Source organism: Nyctereutes procyonoides, unplaced genomic scaffold (assembly GCF_905146905.1).
Source record: "Nyctereutes procyonoides isolate TBG_1078 unplaced genomic scaffold, NYPRO_anot_genome, whole genome shotgun sequence".
In the NCBI taxonomy this organism is placed as follows: Eukaryota; Metazoa; Chordata; class Mammalia; order Carnivora; family Canidae; genus Nyctereutes; species Nyctereutes procyonoides.
The window spans coordinates 13,580,073-13,598,420 of NW_026575146.1; the positions used below are offsets into that span (position 1 = coordinate 13,580,073).

General features: G+C 43.8%; 1 protein-coding gene across 2 annotated transcripts in view; it reads left to right on the plus strand.

The window, feature by feature from the left end:
• Positions 1–14,041: 14,041 nt before the first annotated feature.
• The window catches only part of SNX9 (sorting nexin 9), a 112,624-nt gene continuing 108,317 nt past the window's right edge, over positions 14,042–18,348 (plus strand). Inside the window, exon 1 of one of the 2 annotated variants that reach the window (XM_055309589.1) lies at positions 14,042–14,163. In XM_055309589.1, coding sequence (XP_055165564.1) covers positions 14,152–14,163 — 12 coding nt within the window. In that variant the 5' untranslated portion in view covers positions 14,042–14,151. Of the gene's footprint in view, positions 14,164–17,940; positions 18,071–18,348 lie in introns of those variants that run through there. The other variant, XM_055309590.1, reaches the window with a different exon arrangement.

The window sequence follows — 18,348 nt, forward strand, 5'->3', positions numbered from 1 at the left end:
GAACAAAGCATGAAAGCAAGGAAGGGTTCATCTGGGCATGGGCCCTTTTGCCAGGTCACATGCCCACCCCGTTGGTCCGGATCCTTTCCCTGGAAGGGAGTGTGATGCTCATGACTCAGGAGGGAGAGAAGGGCCAGTGTGTTGAAGAGAAGTCTGGGAGAATGGTAGGAAAGAGGGGTGGATATCCGGCTGACATGAGGATTACATTAGTGACTACACTTTTGGGCTCTGTGAACAAAGCCTCAAGAATATACGTGGTCATTCACTTTTACTTAACTATTTCTATTTATTTGCATTGGTTCTTCTGCATTTGCTGTCTTCACATTTACTTCTAGAAATGAAACCGAGGCTAGAGAAATTGTTGAAATAGGAGAAGTTGGGGGACTCTCTGGTCTTCTTGCTTTCTGGGTGCCAGGTACCCAAAATGATTGGTTGCCCAGAACTCAGTTGAGTGTGCAGAACCCACAGGTCACAGGAGAGACCTGACTTCCTGGCAAAACATACATTATTGAATTAGGGCAGCGACCTGTGCCCAGCTTTCAAATTTAAAGGAAGAGGGAAACCTCAGTACTTAATTTTCCCAAAGGTTTCTTATTCCTCGAGTTCAAATTCTGGCTTTTCCACATCCTAGTGTGTGCTCTTACTCAAGATATTTAGTTGTTTGTTAAAATGTAAACTCATTTTTAAAATAAAGCAATACATTTATGCAAAGCTTCTGACAATAGCATCTGGTGAGTCTTTTCAGGAATTTTCTAGGCATAGATGATGTATTTTCATATTTTTTACACAAATGGCATGTACTATAATGTTCTTTTTACTTTTATTAATGCCTCTTAAAATATTGCCACTTTCTTACGGGCTTCCTAGTATTTCACTTTTGTGGATATATCATATTTATTGAAACAGTCCTGTTAACAAACATACAGGCTGCTTTCACAAATCAATGGCTTACCGAACATCTTTCTCTTTTACACAAAGTCTGACAGCAGGATAGATTTCTAGAAGCAAAGCCGCTAGGTCCATGGGTAAGGTCATTTCTGATGTTGATAAATATTCCCAAATCAGCCAAGTTTTTTTTTTTAAGATTTTATTTATTTCTTCATGAGAGACAGAGAGAGAGAGAGAGAGGCAGAGACATAGGCAGAAGGAAAAGCAGGTTCCATGCAGTAAGCCCGATGTGGGACTCGATCCTGGGACCCCAGGATCACTCCCTGGGCTGAAGGCAGGCACCCAACCGTGAACCACTCAGAGGTCCCTCAGCCAAGTTATTTAAATGACCTTAATTTCTTCACGTCTGTCAACAGTGGATTATAATGGCTTTCCCAAAGGTTTCTTATGAGGATTAAATGAGAGTGAGGCTCACTGTAAGAGCCTACGATAGGGCAAGAAGGCTGTCGACAAATGCTAGTTTCCAACTTTTTTTACTTAGGAAAGACTGTTAATGAATATTATGATGACTACAGCTTCAGCCCTCAGCTCAGCAAACACTCACAGTGCTCTGTAGCACCTCATCCCTTTTAAACTCCATTGCTGAATGTAACTAATGAAATCTCTGGAGACCAGAGAGAGTATTTTTGAGAGGACACACATTTGACATTAACTCTAAATACATCTTTCCTAGACTAAGGTCCATCTGATTTGATAGCTGCCTCTTTTAACATATATATCCCTGATAATAAAAACAAAATACACTAATATACCAATTAAAATATATCTCCCGGTCATGTCTTTTGTACTTGAGTCAAAATCTTGCCTCTCCATTTGAGTCATTCATTTATTAATAAAACCCATATATCTACTCTGCAGAGAAACATTTCAACAAAAACCAAAAAAAAAAAAAAAAAAAAAAAAAGAAAGAAAGAAAGAAAGAAAGAAAGAAAAATTTTTAGACCTCTCATTTCCACTTCAGGAAACCTGTTGTGTCTCCCTCGAACCTCCAGGGCCCTGAGGCATTTTTAAATTTATCGGGAGTCCAGAAGGAGGTTAATTGGACATTTCAGGTTGAAATCCCCATGCGACCCGGCCCAGAAGCTCCAGCTGGGATCACAGCCTGTGGTAACTCCAGGCTGGAGACAGAACCTCCTTGGAAGATGTCATAAGCACTCCGTAATGGCGCACACACGAGTTGTGTCTTTCCACAGTATCAGCTTTATTCAATCATCAAACAAGGTTAACAGCATTGTAAAGCAGGTTCAGGATTCCAAACTCAATGACCTTTCACTACACATGTCACCGGGCTTCATACACATCACACAAGACAAGATACAATACAAAGTCATACAACAAACAAGAATCCATAAACGTAAGAAGTTAAGGAACCAAAGGCCAAGTCAGTCCCTGGGCATAGCTGAGAGGAGGACTTGGCCTGGTCAGGGTCAGCCCTCCATGCTCACAGCTTATTCTGGTCCAGCCTTGGAGGATCTTTCTGTTCAGAGACCCAGCAGGCAGAGGGCAGCTGCCTTTCCAACAGGGTCAGCATCTGGAGAGTCTGGCAGCTGGCTGCACAGGTCCTCCCTTCTTAAAGGACTTTAAGCGGCTGTGGGCCTCTGCAGGCCTCTTCTGGGTCTTCTGATCATCAGTCCCTGGTTCTTACAGGTTCTGGGACCTTACTGATTATGGGTCCTGAATGCTGCCAGTCCATGCTGGCGTAGGTGACAGCTGGTCTCAGCCACAGGGACCCCAGCCACTTTCCTGATTAGCTCATCTCTTGACATGAATGACTCCATCTTGGACTCTACATTCCCACTCCATGATTACTCATGACTAATCCATAAAGGTCGTGTAGGAATCAAATATGTTTTTATCTTATATTTTTCTTAAGATTTTATTTATTTATGCATGAGAGATATAGAGAGAGAAAGGCAGAGACACACGCAGAGGGAGAAGCAGGCTCCATGCAGGGAGCCCGACGTGGGACTCCATCCCGCGACCACAGGATCACACCCTGGGCTGAAGGCGGCCCTAAACCATTGAGCCACCCGGGCTGCCCAAATATGTTTTTAATCACATCAGCAGTATGGTTTTATTCTGCTATGGATAAAGGCAAATCTAAGTCATGCAATCATGGTTCCAAAGAAAATCAAATCAAATCAAATCAATTTCAAATCATATGAAATGTCAATTGACAACATAAAATGATAGTCACAACAAATCAAAACAAGTTAGATAAAAATAAATTGAGTCAACTAAAGGCAAATCAATTTAGAGTAAAGCAAAATCAACTAAGGGTTAAATCAAATATCAATTAAGCCAGGTTATACAGTTAAATCAGAATCAAAAGTCAAATTCCCAGTCCTATCTAATAAGAATTAAGTCAAGTCAGAAACCAAACTAAATCTGAATTCAATTAAGGTAAGTTAACAAATCAACAAAAATAAAATGAAAATCATATTATCAAATATGATAGACAGAAGTCCAAAACTATGAATGAAATCTTCGACATAGGCTCATGGTGCATACAGAAAAAACAACGAGGGTATGGGTAATCATACTCTTTTGTAATCTTCCCTTTGTAAGCCTGAGGGTGCATAACATTCTTATAGCATTTTAAATAAGATAGCAAAAATAATAGCTAAAAGCAATAGAAGGATTTCCTTAATGAATTATCAAATATGAGTAGAGAAATAATTCCATCCCATCTTTAAGTATTTTAAGGGGCTATAGTCAAGCCAGGATCCAGAAGAAATGACATGTTTAAAAGGTTTTGTTAACAATTCTAGAAAGGAACATGTATTCTGTATGTCTTGGATATCTCTCTGCTCAGTGAGGCTAGCCTGGTGTTGGGGAGTGTCGAGGCCACACGTATGGTCTGTGCCGTGTGTTCAAATTGGGTTAGCTTGCTGGTCAAGGTTTTGCAGGCTGCTCTGAGTCTTTCTGAATTTTCATCTAGAGTTTATCAATCTTTTCAGCTTTCACCCAGGGTATTCCTGTTACTTTGGTATGATAGGATCTTGGCAAATCCTTACGTGAATATTCTGAGATAAATGTACCCATTTTGATAACATTATTAAATATTACACTAAGAGCATATAATATTTTAATGCATTCCTTGTTGTTAGTGATGACAGTATCAAGCCTCCTAGTGTGATTAAAGAAGGTGATCTCTGAGGAGTTCTTAGCACAAATTATCCAGTTGTAAAGTATCCCATGTTGAAGAATAGATTTTCCACAGATGTTGTTAGAGGATGAAGATTAGCATTGATTTCCAGTTCACACCAGGTATAATATAGGTAATTACATCACTGAAATATCATCTCTTTGGGTAGTAAAATATCCATCACTCCATATGGGTGTGTGGGTTGTCAAAAGTGCTATGTTACCATGTACTTGTGGTATGGTTGGTGTATGTGTTATATGCTACTAGGCTTTTATCCCCTGATGGTCTTTTTTTTTTTAAGATTTTATTTATTTATTTGAGAGAGAGAAAGAGTTCATGAGAGAGAGTATGGGAGAGAGAGCACAAGCAGGGAGTTTGGAAGGGGAGAAGCAGACTCCCCACTGAGCAGGGAGCCCCATCTGAGGCTCGATCCCAGGATTTTAGGACCAGGACCTGAGCTAAAGGCAGGTAATTAACTGAGCCACCCAGGCTTCCTGACCCCCTCATAGTCTTAACAATGAGTTTACATTGTCCTGTATTGTCATAACCAGATGGCCTGGAGGTGTCTAACTGTAGGAGAGACTACATCTAGTCAGGAGAAGACATTTTCCCTGTTCCAATGTTTCTGACTAATCCCTGCTCTCTCTAGTAGATTACTGGTTCTGTAGCAACTATTTTTTTTTATGGTCGAATATTTTATTTGGTTGCACTGATTTAGTCTGTCTCTTTCTCTTTTTTGTTATAAATTTATTTTTTATTGGTGTTCAATTTGCCAACATATAGAATAACACCCAGTGCTCATCCCATCAAGTGCCCACCTCAGTGCCCGTCACCCAGTCACCCCCACCCCCCGCCCACCTCCCTACCACCACCCCTGGTTCGTTTCCCAGAGTTAGGAGTCTTGCATGTTCTGTCTCCCTTTCTGATATTTCCCACTTATTTTTTCTCCTTTCCCCTTTATTCCCTTTCACTACTTTTTATATTCCCCAAATAGCAACTATTTTTTTAATTGTTCTCTTATGTAGAAATTTCTAAGATTGAGTGAATTTTTATTGGACGGCTTGGACTTTATGGTCAATGTTATAGTTAAATTTTAGTCTGTAGGCATGATAATCACACATAGGTGAGACAATGGAATGTAGTTCTCTGAATGCTGAGGAGTTCTTTGAACCTAAATCACCTACTGCATTAGAAAACCTGCTTTTTTTTTTTAAATGCAAATAGCTCCCTCTTAAGAGTGGATTTCTGCATCTTGTATCTCAGATATAATTAATTTAGAGATGATATCTAGTCCTACTAGCAATTGTAGGGGTTTCTGAGCCTAATTTTATCAATGGGTGGTAAGTCGGGCAATTCATGGATGGTCCTATTTCTTTTTTTTTAATCTTTTTTTTAAAAGATTTTATTTATTTATTCATAGGAGACACAGAGAGAAGGCAGAGACATAGGCAGAGGGAGAAGCAGGCTCCCTGTGGGGAGCTCAGTGTGGGACTCATGATCCCAAGATCGTGACCTGAGCCAAAGGCAGACGCTCAACCACCTAGCCAGCCACCCAGGCATTCCAGTCCTTCCTATTTCTGTTGCATAAATTTTACATTCAGGTTGTATATAAAACAAATTGAATTGTTCCGTTTGTTATTTCAGCTCTCTGTGGTGTAGGTTTATATACAATTCTCACAGGGTTAAGTAATACAGGTTCAAACATATTTGGCTTGAGGATTTGAGGATTTTTGGTATTGGTTTGGTAATGCCATGTGTCCATGTGGCTTCCAATGGAAAGATTTCATACAATATGCAGCATTCCAACATTTCTCAATAATACATGGGCCTGGGCTGTTGAGTGATGCACCATATTTGCCAAAGGTAACTCCGTTAGCTATGTACATTGGTATAGACGAATCAGTTCTGGTTATATTCTCATAAATAGGGTGCTGTGCCGGCCATGTGTGTTTTACCCACTGTGCTTCTGATGAAGCACAGAAGCTGAGAAGAAATACTGTTGCGTACCTCCTCAGGTTCCCTGCTCAGCGAGGAGTCTGCTTCTTCCTCTCCCTCTGCCTCTCCCCCTGCTCGTGCTCTCTCTCTTTCTCAAATAAATAAAGCATTTGAAAAAATATATATCAATTCCCAATGTTTCCCATCATGCTGGTAATCTCCCTTGTATAATTGACCAGAAGGTATAAAATGTATTGAATCTAGTTCTAATGGACATACTAGTATGATCATTTCCTTTGTTATGTTACAAAATTGACTACAAATTTTGATATTAAGGGAGCATGATATGTGCCATTTATCTTAAGCCATTTATAAAAAGATGTGTTGTAGGTAGAATTAGTGTTAGAGCAATTGAGTTGTGCCTTACACCATGTAGGTGTGAAAGGACCTAAAGTAGCTGGATTCATAGCTACAAGGATATTAAAATTATATAGAATATGATCACAAGTAAAGATCATATTGCCCTGTTTACCTCTTACGTGCTGAAACTCATTTAGATATAATTGTATAGGTGTCATAGACTGTTCTGGAAACCATTTTGTTTTAACTTCGAGGTGCCCAGACTTCGAACAATTAGTCATATTAATTGACAGTTTGTAAGTTGTGATGTTAACCAGCAGTAGGGAACTCGATAACAGATAGTTGTTAAAGCCATAAACACATCACACTACCATGTAATATTGCATCTGAATTTTGATAAGCCTGGATGATGTTCAAGAGTGTTACCACTGGAAGAGATGTCACTTCCATGATGATATGGTGCCATAATGATATTTTCCATGGGGATATATTCACTGCTGGAGGCGTTATGTGGCTTCCGTGTGTAACCTTTGTTTGTGCCACCATTTCATTGCATACTATATCCTGTGTTATTGAAGTGTAACATAAATTCAGCTGTACAATTAAGTGGGAGTTGCCGGATCACGGTGTTGTTCAAGATTTGTGATTCCTTTCCATTATGATTTGGTATGCAAATAGTGTCAACAGCTGAATTTGAGCTTATAGGTCCTGATCTAGAGTGATTTACTTGTCCATCAGGGTAATGCCTGCACCCTGTAGACCAATATTTTAAAGTCTGAATTGTTCCAAATTGGTAGTTTAGGTTCCCTAAATATTCTGTGTAAAAATATTCCTTTGTGTGTGCCACTGGAAAGTCCAGTTAAAAGCAGACAAGAACTGGTTTTAAGAACCTTGGTCTTGTAGCATTGTCCCTGCGTGGGTGTGGGGTAAAATTTAAAAAAAAAATTTTTTTTTTAAAGCCTCTCAAGCACATGAATGTCTAATTACGGTATAATTGTTCCATATAATAATGTGGGGTTTGGGGTACATGTAAAATAGGTCTAGCTTGATGTGTGAAGTGGTGATCTGGCTGTATGAGCAAGGTTGGTTCTATTTTTAATTTCCAATCTAATTCTGTGGGTGCAAATGTTCCATTTCTTCTTGTATGAAATCCTTTAGGTGTAACGTAGATTGATGAAGCCTTGGCATACCAAGTACCATGTGGATGTATTATTACATTGTGAATATTTATGTCTTATGCAAAAATTGCCAAAAAATGGAAAGTTTGGGAAATCTATTAAATAATAGTCATAATGTATAATGTTCTTATTTGTGGATATGATGTTGTAATCCTTTGGGTACCCATTTGGCATTGGAACTTTGTCTAGGTATGACAAGGGTTTAGTAATAGAAGTGCTAGCAGCCCTATCATCTACTTCCTCTTGTTCCATACCCAGTAGGTACTGAAATTCATACCATTTGTTGCGAAGGATTTGTATGAGTGTCTAATAAGGTTCATACAGGTAATATCTGGATATCCTGCAGTGTATGGCTCTATGTACATACATGTCTGTGGTTAGACTATGTAGGACGGTACAAATGTTTTTAAAGTCAATGGATGTTTAATTCCATGTCTTAAAATCTTCTTGTCTGTAATATGAGTAACATATTGGTTTGAGATATTATTAAAGTCTTCATTGAATGAGCATAATTCTGGCCTTTCACACTTTATCATGTTTTGCCTGCAATCATCTAGTGTGTGACATACTTTATGTATAAAGGCATACAGTTTATAAACTAGAGTAAAAACTTTGTTAGCAAAGCTTAATATTACAATAAGTGTGAAAGGGTCTTAAAGTTGCTTTTTGAGCTCTATGGAGTTAAGCATGTATGTAATTAGCTCCAAAAAAAGGGAGATGTTATTGTACAAAATATAGCCTGGTATGTGTTCAGGCAGTCCAGGTGTGGTTGGGGCATGATTTTAAAAACTGAGTTTTGGTGTGGGCTGGTTTTGTGGTGTAGGGAAGGTTATGTTGTGTTCAGGAGCTAAAATATAATTGGTATCTCCTGTGCCCGTAGGGATAGTGGTGGTATTTATGATTAAGATACACAAAACTGGTCACCAAATCTTGGCAATCATGTGGTACATGTGGGTATGTTACCAGCCTAGAATAACGTCCTCTATTATCTCTTTGATTAATCAGCCCCTGTATATGTTGACAATAGTATGTTAAAAGCCAACAAATATCAACTAAGTGACCTATGTTTGTCATCTCCACTAATCCTTGTAAAACTCCTAATGCTACTGCTGGGTGAGTCAAGAAACAATCATTAAAATTAGCATGCCTCATGGGATTCAGCACATCTTGGCACTCAAACCAATCCGCAAGTACCTGCTGTGGCCAGGCGTCATCATCTGACATGTCTTCCAAGAGATCTGAGAGATCTTCCCAGGCTGCTTCCAATGCAGTGTCTTTCTGGATTGTCTTCCTAAGTTATTTGTGCCAAGTCTAGATCACTGTCAGGAGATTCTGGGGAGTCTGGTATGCTACAGTCCAGTATTTGCTGCATCTCCTTCTTGATCCTAATGTGGAAAATCTTATTCTTTTAGAGCTTCGTTAATTAGGCAATATAGTTCACTAGGTTTCTGCACTATAGTTAGGTCCTGTTACCACTGTGGCAATTTCTGTGGTGGCACTAGGTGAAGTATCCAGTTAGTAAGACCAAAAATCAGAACAATATTGGTAATTATTGGAAATATTTTGGGCAGCTCGGGTGGTTCAGCGGTTTGGCGCTGCCTTCAGCTCAGGGCGTAATTCTGGAGATCCGGGATCGAGTCCCACGTCGGGCTTCCTGCATGGAGTCTGCTTCTCCCTCTGCGTGTGTCTCTGCCTCTCTCTCTCTCTCTCTCTCTCTCTGTGTGTGTGTGTGTGTCTATCATGAATAAATAAATAAAACCTTAAAAATAGATTATCCCTAGCAGCCTCTTGCTAGGAAACTAGGTCAACACTGCATATTTGTATCTTAATTGATAGTGCAATCCGTGGGCATGTGTATCACTTGTCTCATAATGACAAACGCACAAGTGGCTACTGTACAAGTGAGCAGGGCCACACAGATTGGATGCAGTATATGGTAGTTTTCTAATCTATAATATGACAAATGCTGTATTTTACACATGTGCCTAGTAGGCTTACATAATATAATGTCCATATGAGTGTGCTGATTATTAGCCAAAGTATAATGCCATGGGCATAGTATGATCCTAGCTCGAATGCAATTTTTCTCCAATTATTCCTTTTTTTAGAACATGAGCAGGGGGAGGGGCAGAGGGAGAGGGAGAGAGAGAATCTTAAGCAGGCTTCATGCCCAGCAAGGAGCCTGATGTGGGCTTGATCTCAGGACCCTGATATCATGACCTGAGCCAAAGTCAGGAGTCAGATGCTTAATGGACTGAGCCACCCAGGCACCCCACCTCCTCCTTTGATTATTTGTAATGAATGCCCATGGGGGAAAAGTTTACGATTTTCTTACGTTGTAGCTGTCCTTTGGCCCATGAAGTCCAATAGGTGTTTCCATGTGTGTGAGCAACAGTATCTTGCAATGAGACAGAATTGTCCTTCAGTTTTGTTGCTACCTTACGTGGAAGTTTGGGTAGGTCTACTGGTATCTCCCTTTTTCCTATATTCTGGGGCAGAAGTGTTTAAGATCTCATGAGGACTACCTTTTTCTAATCTGTCTCTGACTTAGCACAAAGCAAGCCACGTCGAGGCTCTGTTGAAAACTCCCTTGTCTTGCTAACAACGGTAATTCTCTTTTTAATAATCCATTAAATCTTTCTAGATACCCAGCAGCTGTAGGGTTAGAGGCTTGATGATAATTCCATTCTAAGTTCCATAGATCACAGGGCTTTTTAACTGAGCTGGCTATAAAATCAGTTCCCTGCTTGCTTTCTACTGTCATTGGTGCTCCAAAGTGAACCGAGCATGATTCTAGAGCTCTCATGTTTGGGCGGGCTGGGGACCTAGATGCAGCCATAGCTATATCCAATGCTATACATCTGTATACCATGGCAGTGGCATGCTTCTGTTGATAACTATGACTTAGAAGTCCTATGAAATCTATGTATATTATAAAATTAAATGTAGTGGGTTTATATGTGTCTATTGGTGCAGTGTATCCACGTTTGTCTATCATTTGTTTATACATGATGCATCCCTGCAACTTTTTTCTTTTTGAAGATTATTTATTTATTTATTTAATTTATTTATTTTTAAAAGATTTTATTCATTTATTCATGAGAGAGAGAGAGAGAGAGAGAGAGGCAGAGACATAGGCAGAGGGAGAAGCAGGCTCCCCACAGGGAGTCCGATACAGGACTCAATTCCGGATCCTGGGATCACGACCTGAACCAAAGGCAGCTGCCGAACTGCTGAGCCACCCAGGCGTCCCTGCATCGTTCTTTTTATTTCCCACCAAATAACCCTGAGACTTCTTTCTGTGAACCATATGGATAATGCATATGTTCGTATGTGTCCTTTCTATGTATTTCCATAATTGAACAGTTTAATGAGGGGTTTCCAGGTAAAGAAGATACCTGATGTATCTCTGTACCCAGTAGTGCTATTGTGTTTGCTCCACTATCCCATGCAAAGAGCAACCAGTCTACATCATATATGTTTTTGGCAGGAATCTGTCCTAATCTTCTAAAGTTCAGCATGAACACGTTCACTATCTTCTGCTACTTCTATGGGTTGCCTTTGCCTGTGATTAATCTGCCAGTCTTTTCCTTGTAATAATAGGTCTGCTTTGAGAATCATCCCCTTACCATGGAGTTACCATAGTCTCCTGGGTCCTAATGTGGGGATCCTGTGGTCCCAAGAGTGGTTTGTCCTTTAAACTCAAATTATTCATCAGTTTGGCCTTCCTTATTATTCTGTTAGCTAGCTCCTTGGCCTTTTTTTGGTCCTGGTCTAGCTGCAATGTTTTCATTGGTAAGATGGGACCCTCTGCAGGGGGAGCTGGGGCTACTAACTGTTTTACATTTTAAGGATCCTTCAGATCCATAATTACATCCTAGTTGTGAGCCTCTTCTGACTTCTAGTTCCATGGGGGTACCACAGGTCTTCTACACAATGTATGATGTCTGACCTCTGGGCCTTTCCACTATCATTTTGAGGCATTTACCTAATGCCCACATTTTTCTTCCTTTCTTATATTCTAGCAGCTGTTATATACAATTTCTTAATTATGTAGAATTCTAGTTTCCACTTATACCTGGGATATGCATATAAGTTTTTTTTTTAAGATTCTATTTATTGGGATCCCTGGGTGGCGCAGCAGTTTGGCGCCTGCCTTTGGCCCAGGGCGTGATCCTGGAGACCCGGGATCGAATCCCGCGTCGGGCTCCCGGTGCATGGAGCCTGCTTCTCCCTCTGCCTGTGTCTCTGCCTCTCTCTCTCTGTGTGTGTGTGACTATCATTAAAAAAAAAAAAAAAAAGATTCTATTTATTTACTCCTGAGAGACACACACACAGAGAGAGAAAGAGGCAGAGACACAGAGAGAGGAGAAGCAGGCTCCATGCAGGGAGCCTGATGTGGGACTCCATCCCTGGACTCCAGGATCACACCCAGGGCCAAAGGCAGGCACCAAACTGCTGAGCCACCAGGGATCCCCTGTATATAGGTTCTTACACAATTTTTGTTCTTCAAAACAAAGGATTTGTTTTGGCCCCCACTGACATGCATTTTTACAGTGCTCCTGAATGGCTTAATTTTCCCTAAGCTTCCGAGTTCCTTTCTGAGGTGGTCTCCCTGAGTTTTGGCTTTAGCTAGTTCTACCTCATGCCTGGCTTGCAGAGGAGTGAGCCGGACAAGCTTCCACTGCCAACTACTCCCTGCACAGAGCTGGTCTCCATTTCACCTGCCTGTGCCAATACCTTAGGATCTCACCCCAAGCAAGACACCCGGAAAGCCTATATTCACACACATTTATCCCCCTACTCATTGTTTTTAATTCTGCTGTAGTCAATCCCAGCAACACTCAAGGAGCCTTTTTTTTTTTCCCCAATTCTTCCAAATTCTCTAAAAGCATGTAGTGAGTCAGTGACGTGGAATCCTGCCGACTAAGTCAGCTCTTGCCAGCACCCTCTTAAGGCCCGTACACAAGTTGTGTCTTTCCACAGCGTCAGCTTTATTCAGTCATCAAACAAGGTTAACATCGTTGTAAAGCAGGTTCAGGATTCCAAGCTCAATGACCTTTGACTACGCATGTCACCGGGCTTCACACACATCACACAAGACAAGATACTAATACAAAGTCACACAGCAAAGAAGAATCCGTGAAGGTGAGAAGTTATGGAACCAAAGGCCAAGCGGGTCCCTGGGCACAGCTGAGAGGAGGACTCGGCCTGGTCAGGGTCAGCCCTCCATGCTCACTGCTTGTTCTGGTCCAGCCCTGGAGGATCTCTTTCTTTCTTTTCTTTTTCTTTTTCTTTTTTTTCTTTCTTTCTCTTTCTTTTTTTCCTCCTTCCTTCCTTCCTTCCTTCCTTCCTCCTTCCTCTTCCTTCCTTCCTTCCTTCCTTCCTTCCTTCCTTCCTCCTTCCTTTTTTCTTCTTTTCTTTTTCTCTTTTCTTTCTTTTCTTTTCTTTTCTTTTCTTTCTTTTCTTTTCTTTTCTTTTCTTTTCTTTTCTTTTCTTTTCTTTTCTTTTCTTTCTTTCTTTCTTTTCTTTTCTTTTCTTTTCTTTTCGGATCTCTTTCTGTGCAGAGACCCAGCAGGCAGAGCCTTGGGGGCAGCGGCCTTTCCGACAGGGTCAGCGTCTGGAGAGTCTGGCAGCGGCTGCCCAGGTCTCCCGTCTCAGGACTTCAGGCGGCTGTGGGCCTCTGCAGGCCTCCTCTGCGTCTGGTGGCCCCCGGCCCCGGGTCTTGCAGGGTCTGGGGCCGCACCGAGGACGGGTCCTGGGTGCTGCCAGTCCGTGCCGGCGCAGGTGACGGCTGGTCTCAGCCGCAGGGCCCTCAGCCGCTTTCCTCACAAGCTCACTCCTTGACATGAGTGACTCCATCTTGCCCGCCCCGGGAAGCCATTATTCCCCTCCGTCCCTCCCGCTGATGTGGCTCTTCGTTTCCCTGGGCTAAGCGCACCCCCCACCCCGGCAAGAGAACCCCGGCAAGGGGGGCGCGGCCCCGGACCGCCCGCGGCGCCCCGCGGCCCTCAGACCCGAGCGAGCGGCCGCTGCTCCCGGGGCCCCCGGCGGGTCCTCACACGCCGCCAAGTTTTCCCGCGGGCGGCCACGCGGGGCGGGCGCCGACCCCCGCCCGGAACAAAGGGCGCGCGGCGGTGGCGGCGGCGGCGACTGCGGCGACTGCGGCGGCGGCGGCCGTGGCGGCGGCGGCCGTGGCGGCCCTGGCGGAGGCTCAGGCTCGGGGCGGGGGCGGAGAGTGGGCGAGGAGGCCGGGCGGGCCCAGGGCACCGGGCGCGCTTCCGCCGGCCGCGCCGCGCACGCCGCGGTCAATGGGAGGCTCGGCCGGCGGGGGCGGGGGCGGGGGCGGGGGCCGCGCAGCCGGGGAGTTTCAGGAACTGGAGGAGCGGGCGGCGGCCGGAGTCGCCGAGCGCCGAGTCTCGCGGCCGAGGCGGAGCCGCCGCCGCCGCCGCCGCCGCCGCCGCCGCCGGGGCCCAGCCGTAGCCGCCGCCGCCGCCGCCGCCGCCGCCGCCCTCGCCCTCGCCCTCGCCCGCCCTCCTGCCTCAGGCCGGCAGCCGCGGCGCCGGAGAGCAGCCGCCCGCCATGGCCACCAAGGTGAGGGGCGCGCGGCGCAGGCCCGGCCGGCCGGCCGCTCGGGCCCGCGGGGAGGGTCGCGGCGGGTCGCGGAGGGGCGGGCCGGGGGGCGGCGGCGGCGGCGGCGGCGGCAGCGCGGCCCCAGCCGGTCGCGCGGGGCTGGGGCGCCGGGGGCTCGCGGCGGGACCCCGCACGGCCGCCGCGCCGTCTGCAAAGTTTGCGGCTGAGCGTGGGCTGCGGCCGGGCCGGAGCGGCGGGAAGTTCCCGCGGCCCGGGGCTCGCCGCTGAGGGGGGAGCCGCCCGCGCCCCGGGAGGCGGCTGGGGGCGCCCCGAGCCCCGCCGGGGGCGACTTGGGCATTTCGGAGGCCGCCCGCGAGCCCGTGCCCTGCCGAGGGAGGAGGCACAGGCGGCAACCCCGCGCCTCCACTTCCTTCATTTTTCTTGTTTTTTTTTTTTTTTTTTCATTTTTTATTTTTATTTTTTTTCTTCTCCCCCCCCCCTCTTTTGTTTTGCTGCCTTTTCAGTTTGAATGGTGTGTTTCCAGCGTGAATGAACTACAAAGAGGGAAACGACGGTGCTTTCAGTAACGAGTTCGCTCGCAAAAAGGCCCAGGCCCCAATTTCCGTGGCGGGACTTTGGCTGGAGCTCGGTCATTGGCCAGGAGCGGCGGTTTGCTTAGTCCAGGGTCTTGTTCGTGGCCTTGGCAGTCACCCTTTGCTACCTGAGCGTGCCGGGGCCACCCCTGCCCCCCGCCACCCCCACCCCCACCCCCACCCCCACCCCGACCCGCGCCGCCTGCTTCAGCTCTCCGTGCAGAACAGTCACTGGGAAGTCACGACCGCGGAGGCCTCCTGGCCGGAGACCCCTCCTGCGTAGACCTGGGGATGTGGTGTAGGGAATGGCTCGACTTTTGCAAATAGTTTCTGTGATGTCACCTTGATAGAGCATCAGCACCCTCTTCCATCTTCGTGTCTGGGCTGCTTTGGGGTTGCTGAAAACCTTAAGCTGTTGTTGTCGTGTGTTCCTGTGAGGTTCGAGGAAAATTTGGGGGAGGATACAAAATTTGAAATCCCTTTGAAAAGGCCAGATTTCACTTGATGGGATGAGCACTGGGTGTTATTCTGTATGTTGGCAAATTGAACACCGATAAAAAATAAATTAAAAAAAAAAAAAAGGCCAGATTGTCTGATGTCATTTCAGTTCTGTTACAATCTGTGCTCTGAATCTGCCTAGGTGCAGTGTTTATTTATTATTCTTATTATTTTTAGAAATGGAGCTCTCCCTCCAGGGAACCTGTTGTCTGCTGTTAACTGAAGTAATTACTTGCTTGTTACTACAACAACAACTGGGCTCTTCCTTGGTTTACTGGATGTCGTAGGACTTGGTACCTTTGTAACACGCATGATTTTGTGTCGATCTTTTTAAAAACAAGACTGAAGCCAAGGATTTCTCAGGAAATTTGATTTTTGAGGTTTGTTACCAAACATTCCAGAAATGACCAATTATGCGTCCTATCTTGCACTCATCTTGCAGCCTTAAAAGCGGTTTGTGGTAGATGTGTGTTCAGCGGTGGTCAGCGTCTGTGGTATTTTGCCCTCTGATCTGCTGATGTGTGTTACCTGTATCCTCCTTTTCAGTGGGACCCAGCTTAGCAGCTAGCACGGGTATACCTCATGAAAACTTGATTCTATAGTTAAAACTGAACTTCGTTTTTCTGTAAAGTTGAAAAGGACAGCACTCCTCGTACTAAACCAGAATTGCATGTGTCCTCAGCAGACCATGCTGTGTAAGCACTTCCTGCCTTATTACCTGCACTTCTCTGGAGGCCGACTGACTCAACAGGGTTCCAAGTCTGTCTTTCTCCTTTCTGATCACCGTTCCATGTGGTATTCATCTCCATGTTTACATGATGTGGAGCCACTTCCAATTTAAAAAAGGGAGAGAGCAAAGAAGCACTTGCTTAAGGAGGACCCTAATTCCGTTTTCCGGTTTTTTCCCTATTTTCCCATGATCTGTGTGTCAAATCAGCCTCAGTTTTTCATTGTTATCAGGGAGGAAAGTTTTCCTTCACCGCCCCCCTCCGAAACCCCACCCCTGCCTTTGCTGACATCAGAGCAGTTTGGGGTTTTTCCTTTCCTCTCTTTAATTGAGTAGGTGGTGAGAATGCTACTCAGTACCGACTTCTAACTTTTTATGAAATTTAAGACTTCTGTGGCGCTCAGGCTCTTGCTGCAAGCCTCAAGTGATGAAAAATATAACAGTGTCTGGCTGTGTAGGGTGATTGTTGAGTTTCCCTTTGAATTTACAGAGAATGGCTTCATTCTCTTCAGATTAATTTTCTTGCATATTGCTCTCAGGTGTTTTTTTCGGAGATGCAGTTATCTTTGAATGGTTGTGATTAAAAAAAAATCTGCTATGCTCACAATAGAAAGAAATGAACTTTTAGAAGAAAAACTTTAACTGGGGCCATTCTCCACTGCCAGAGAAAGTTAATCAATAACTGCACATTTTAAAGGGATTATTGTCTTTGTTTCTAATCACTAAGGAGGATGCAGAATTCAGTTTTTAAGTAGGTACATTATTCTGACTCCAATCTTCTCTCTCTTGACAAATGCGGTAAAGGGCTAGTATGTCTGTAAAGTCTTGGCTTCTACTAGAAACCTCAGAAGGTTGTGTTTTGTCATAATCCTTTGGTGGATTTAAGAGTAAATTAAGTTTACTTATTAAGCCCTGGGAAATAATTTTTTTTTTTGGCTCACATATATCGAAAGAAGCGTGAAAATAGTGAAAGTTAACCCATACCTATATAACGTAGCTGTAATTTCCATGTCAGAGTTAACCTTTGGTAACTAATTTTGTTCCTTTTGTGTTTATATAGTCACTTTTGGGAGTAATCATTTTAACAAGATTCTGGGGGTCCTGGATGTGTGTTTTTTGTTTTTGTTTTTACTTTCTGTCTCCAATATCTAAAGTAAGCTATTTGCGGTAGTGCTTGGTTGAATTAAGGAGGCGTGGAGTGTTGAAAATACTGGTAGGAAATGAGTGACCTGCTCAGGACTATTCCATGATCTACATTAGTGAGAGCAGTAGAAAGCATATTTTGTTATCTCTTCTGAACAAAAACCTCTTTATTTGAGTGAAAGAATAGGAAGAATCTATCTAATAGAGCCTTAAGGATTAACGTTGGATTTGATTGTTTCTTAAAACAGTATAGGAAATGCTAACTATTCAGTTTTGTATACACATAATTTTTAAATGTCTTAATAAATAGAATATCTGGACAGCATTTGGATAGCCCCCAAAAATTCTCTAGTAGAAAGGTCAGCCACTTTCTTATTGAGAAAGGAGTAGTTGAGAAAGCATAAATTTTTTGCAAAGTTTTCTACTGCACTGTTTTTTTTTTTTTTTAAGATTTTATTTATTTATGACAGACACACACAGAGGCAGAGAGACAGGCAGAGGGAGAAGCAGGCTCCATGCAGGGAGCCCTATGTGGGACTTGATCCCAGGTCTCCAGACTCACAACCCGGGCCAAAGGCAGGGCTTAACCACTGGTCCACCAGGCTGCCCTGCACTGTGTTTTTATATTGACCATCTGAAAATTATAGTTTTACTTTGCCCACCGAAACCTTTTTAACTTCATCTGTATTGTTCTGTTCTTTTCTGGAATGCTCTTCTCTGACCTCTTCCCTCCAGATAACCCCCCTTCCCACATGCCTTTGTTTTAACACATTATTTTTCAGTTCAAAGCATCCCTTCCTCCAGAAAGCTTTTCCTGATCCCCCAGACCTCTGTTACAGGGTCACATTGTATGTCTGGGCAGCTATTTTACATGTTTTGCTTCCAGTGGCTGTGTCATAGGATGCTCTCAGCCCCCGGACACTGGGACTGTGTCTGCTCACCTTTGAATCCTCTGTGACTGGCATAGGTGAGGCTCTTGATAAACTTATTGCACAAATGAATGTTGGATTTTCTTGCCTGGGTTCCTTGCTGTCCAGTTTGAAAGTACAAAAGATATTCCAGTGAGATCAGGGCCTGCTAGGAAAACTCTTTCTCCAACTGTAAACTGTCCAATTCTTTTAATTGTGTGTTTTAGGAAACTTTTCCTTTTTAAGTATACATGCACAGTGAAAAACACACATCTACACTTTGGGTATTAGCAATTTTTTAAAAAAAATCTAATTCAATTTTTCTAATGAGAAATTG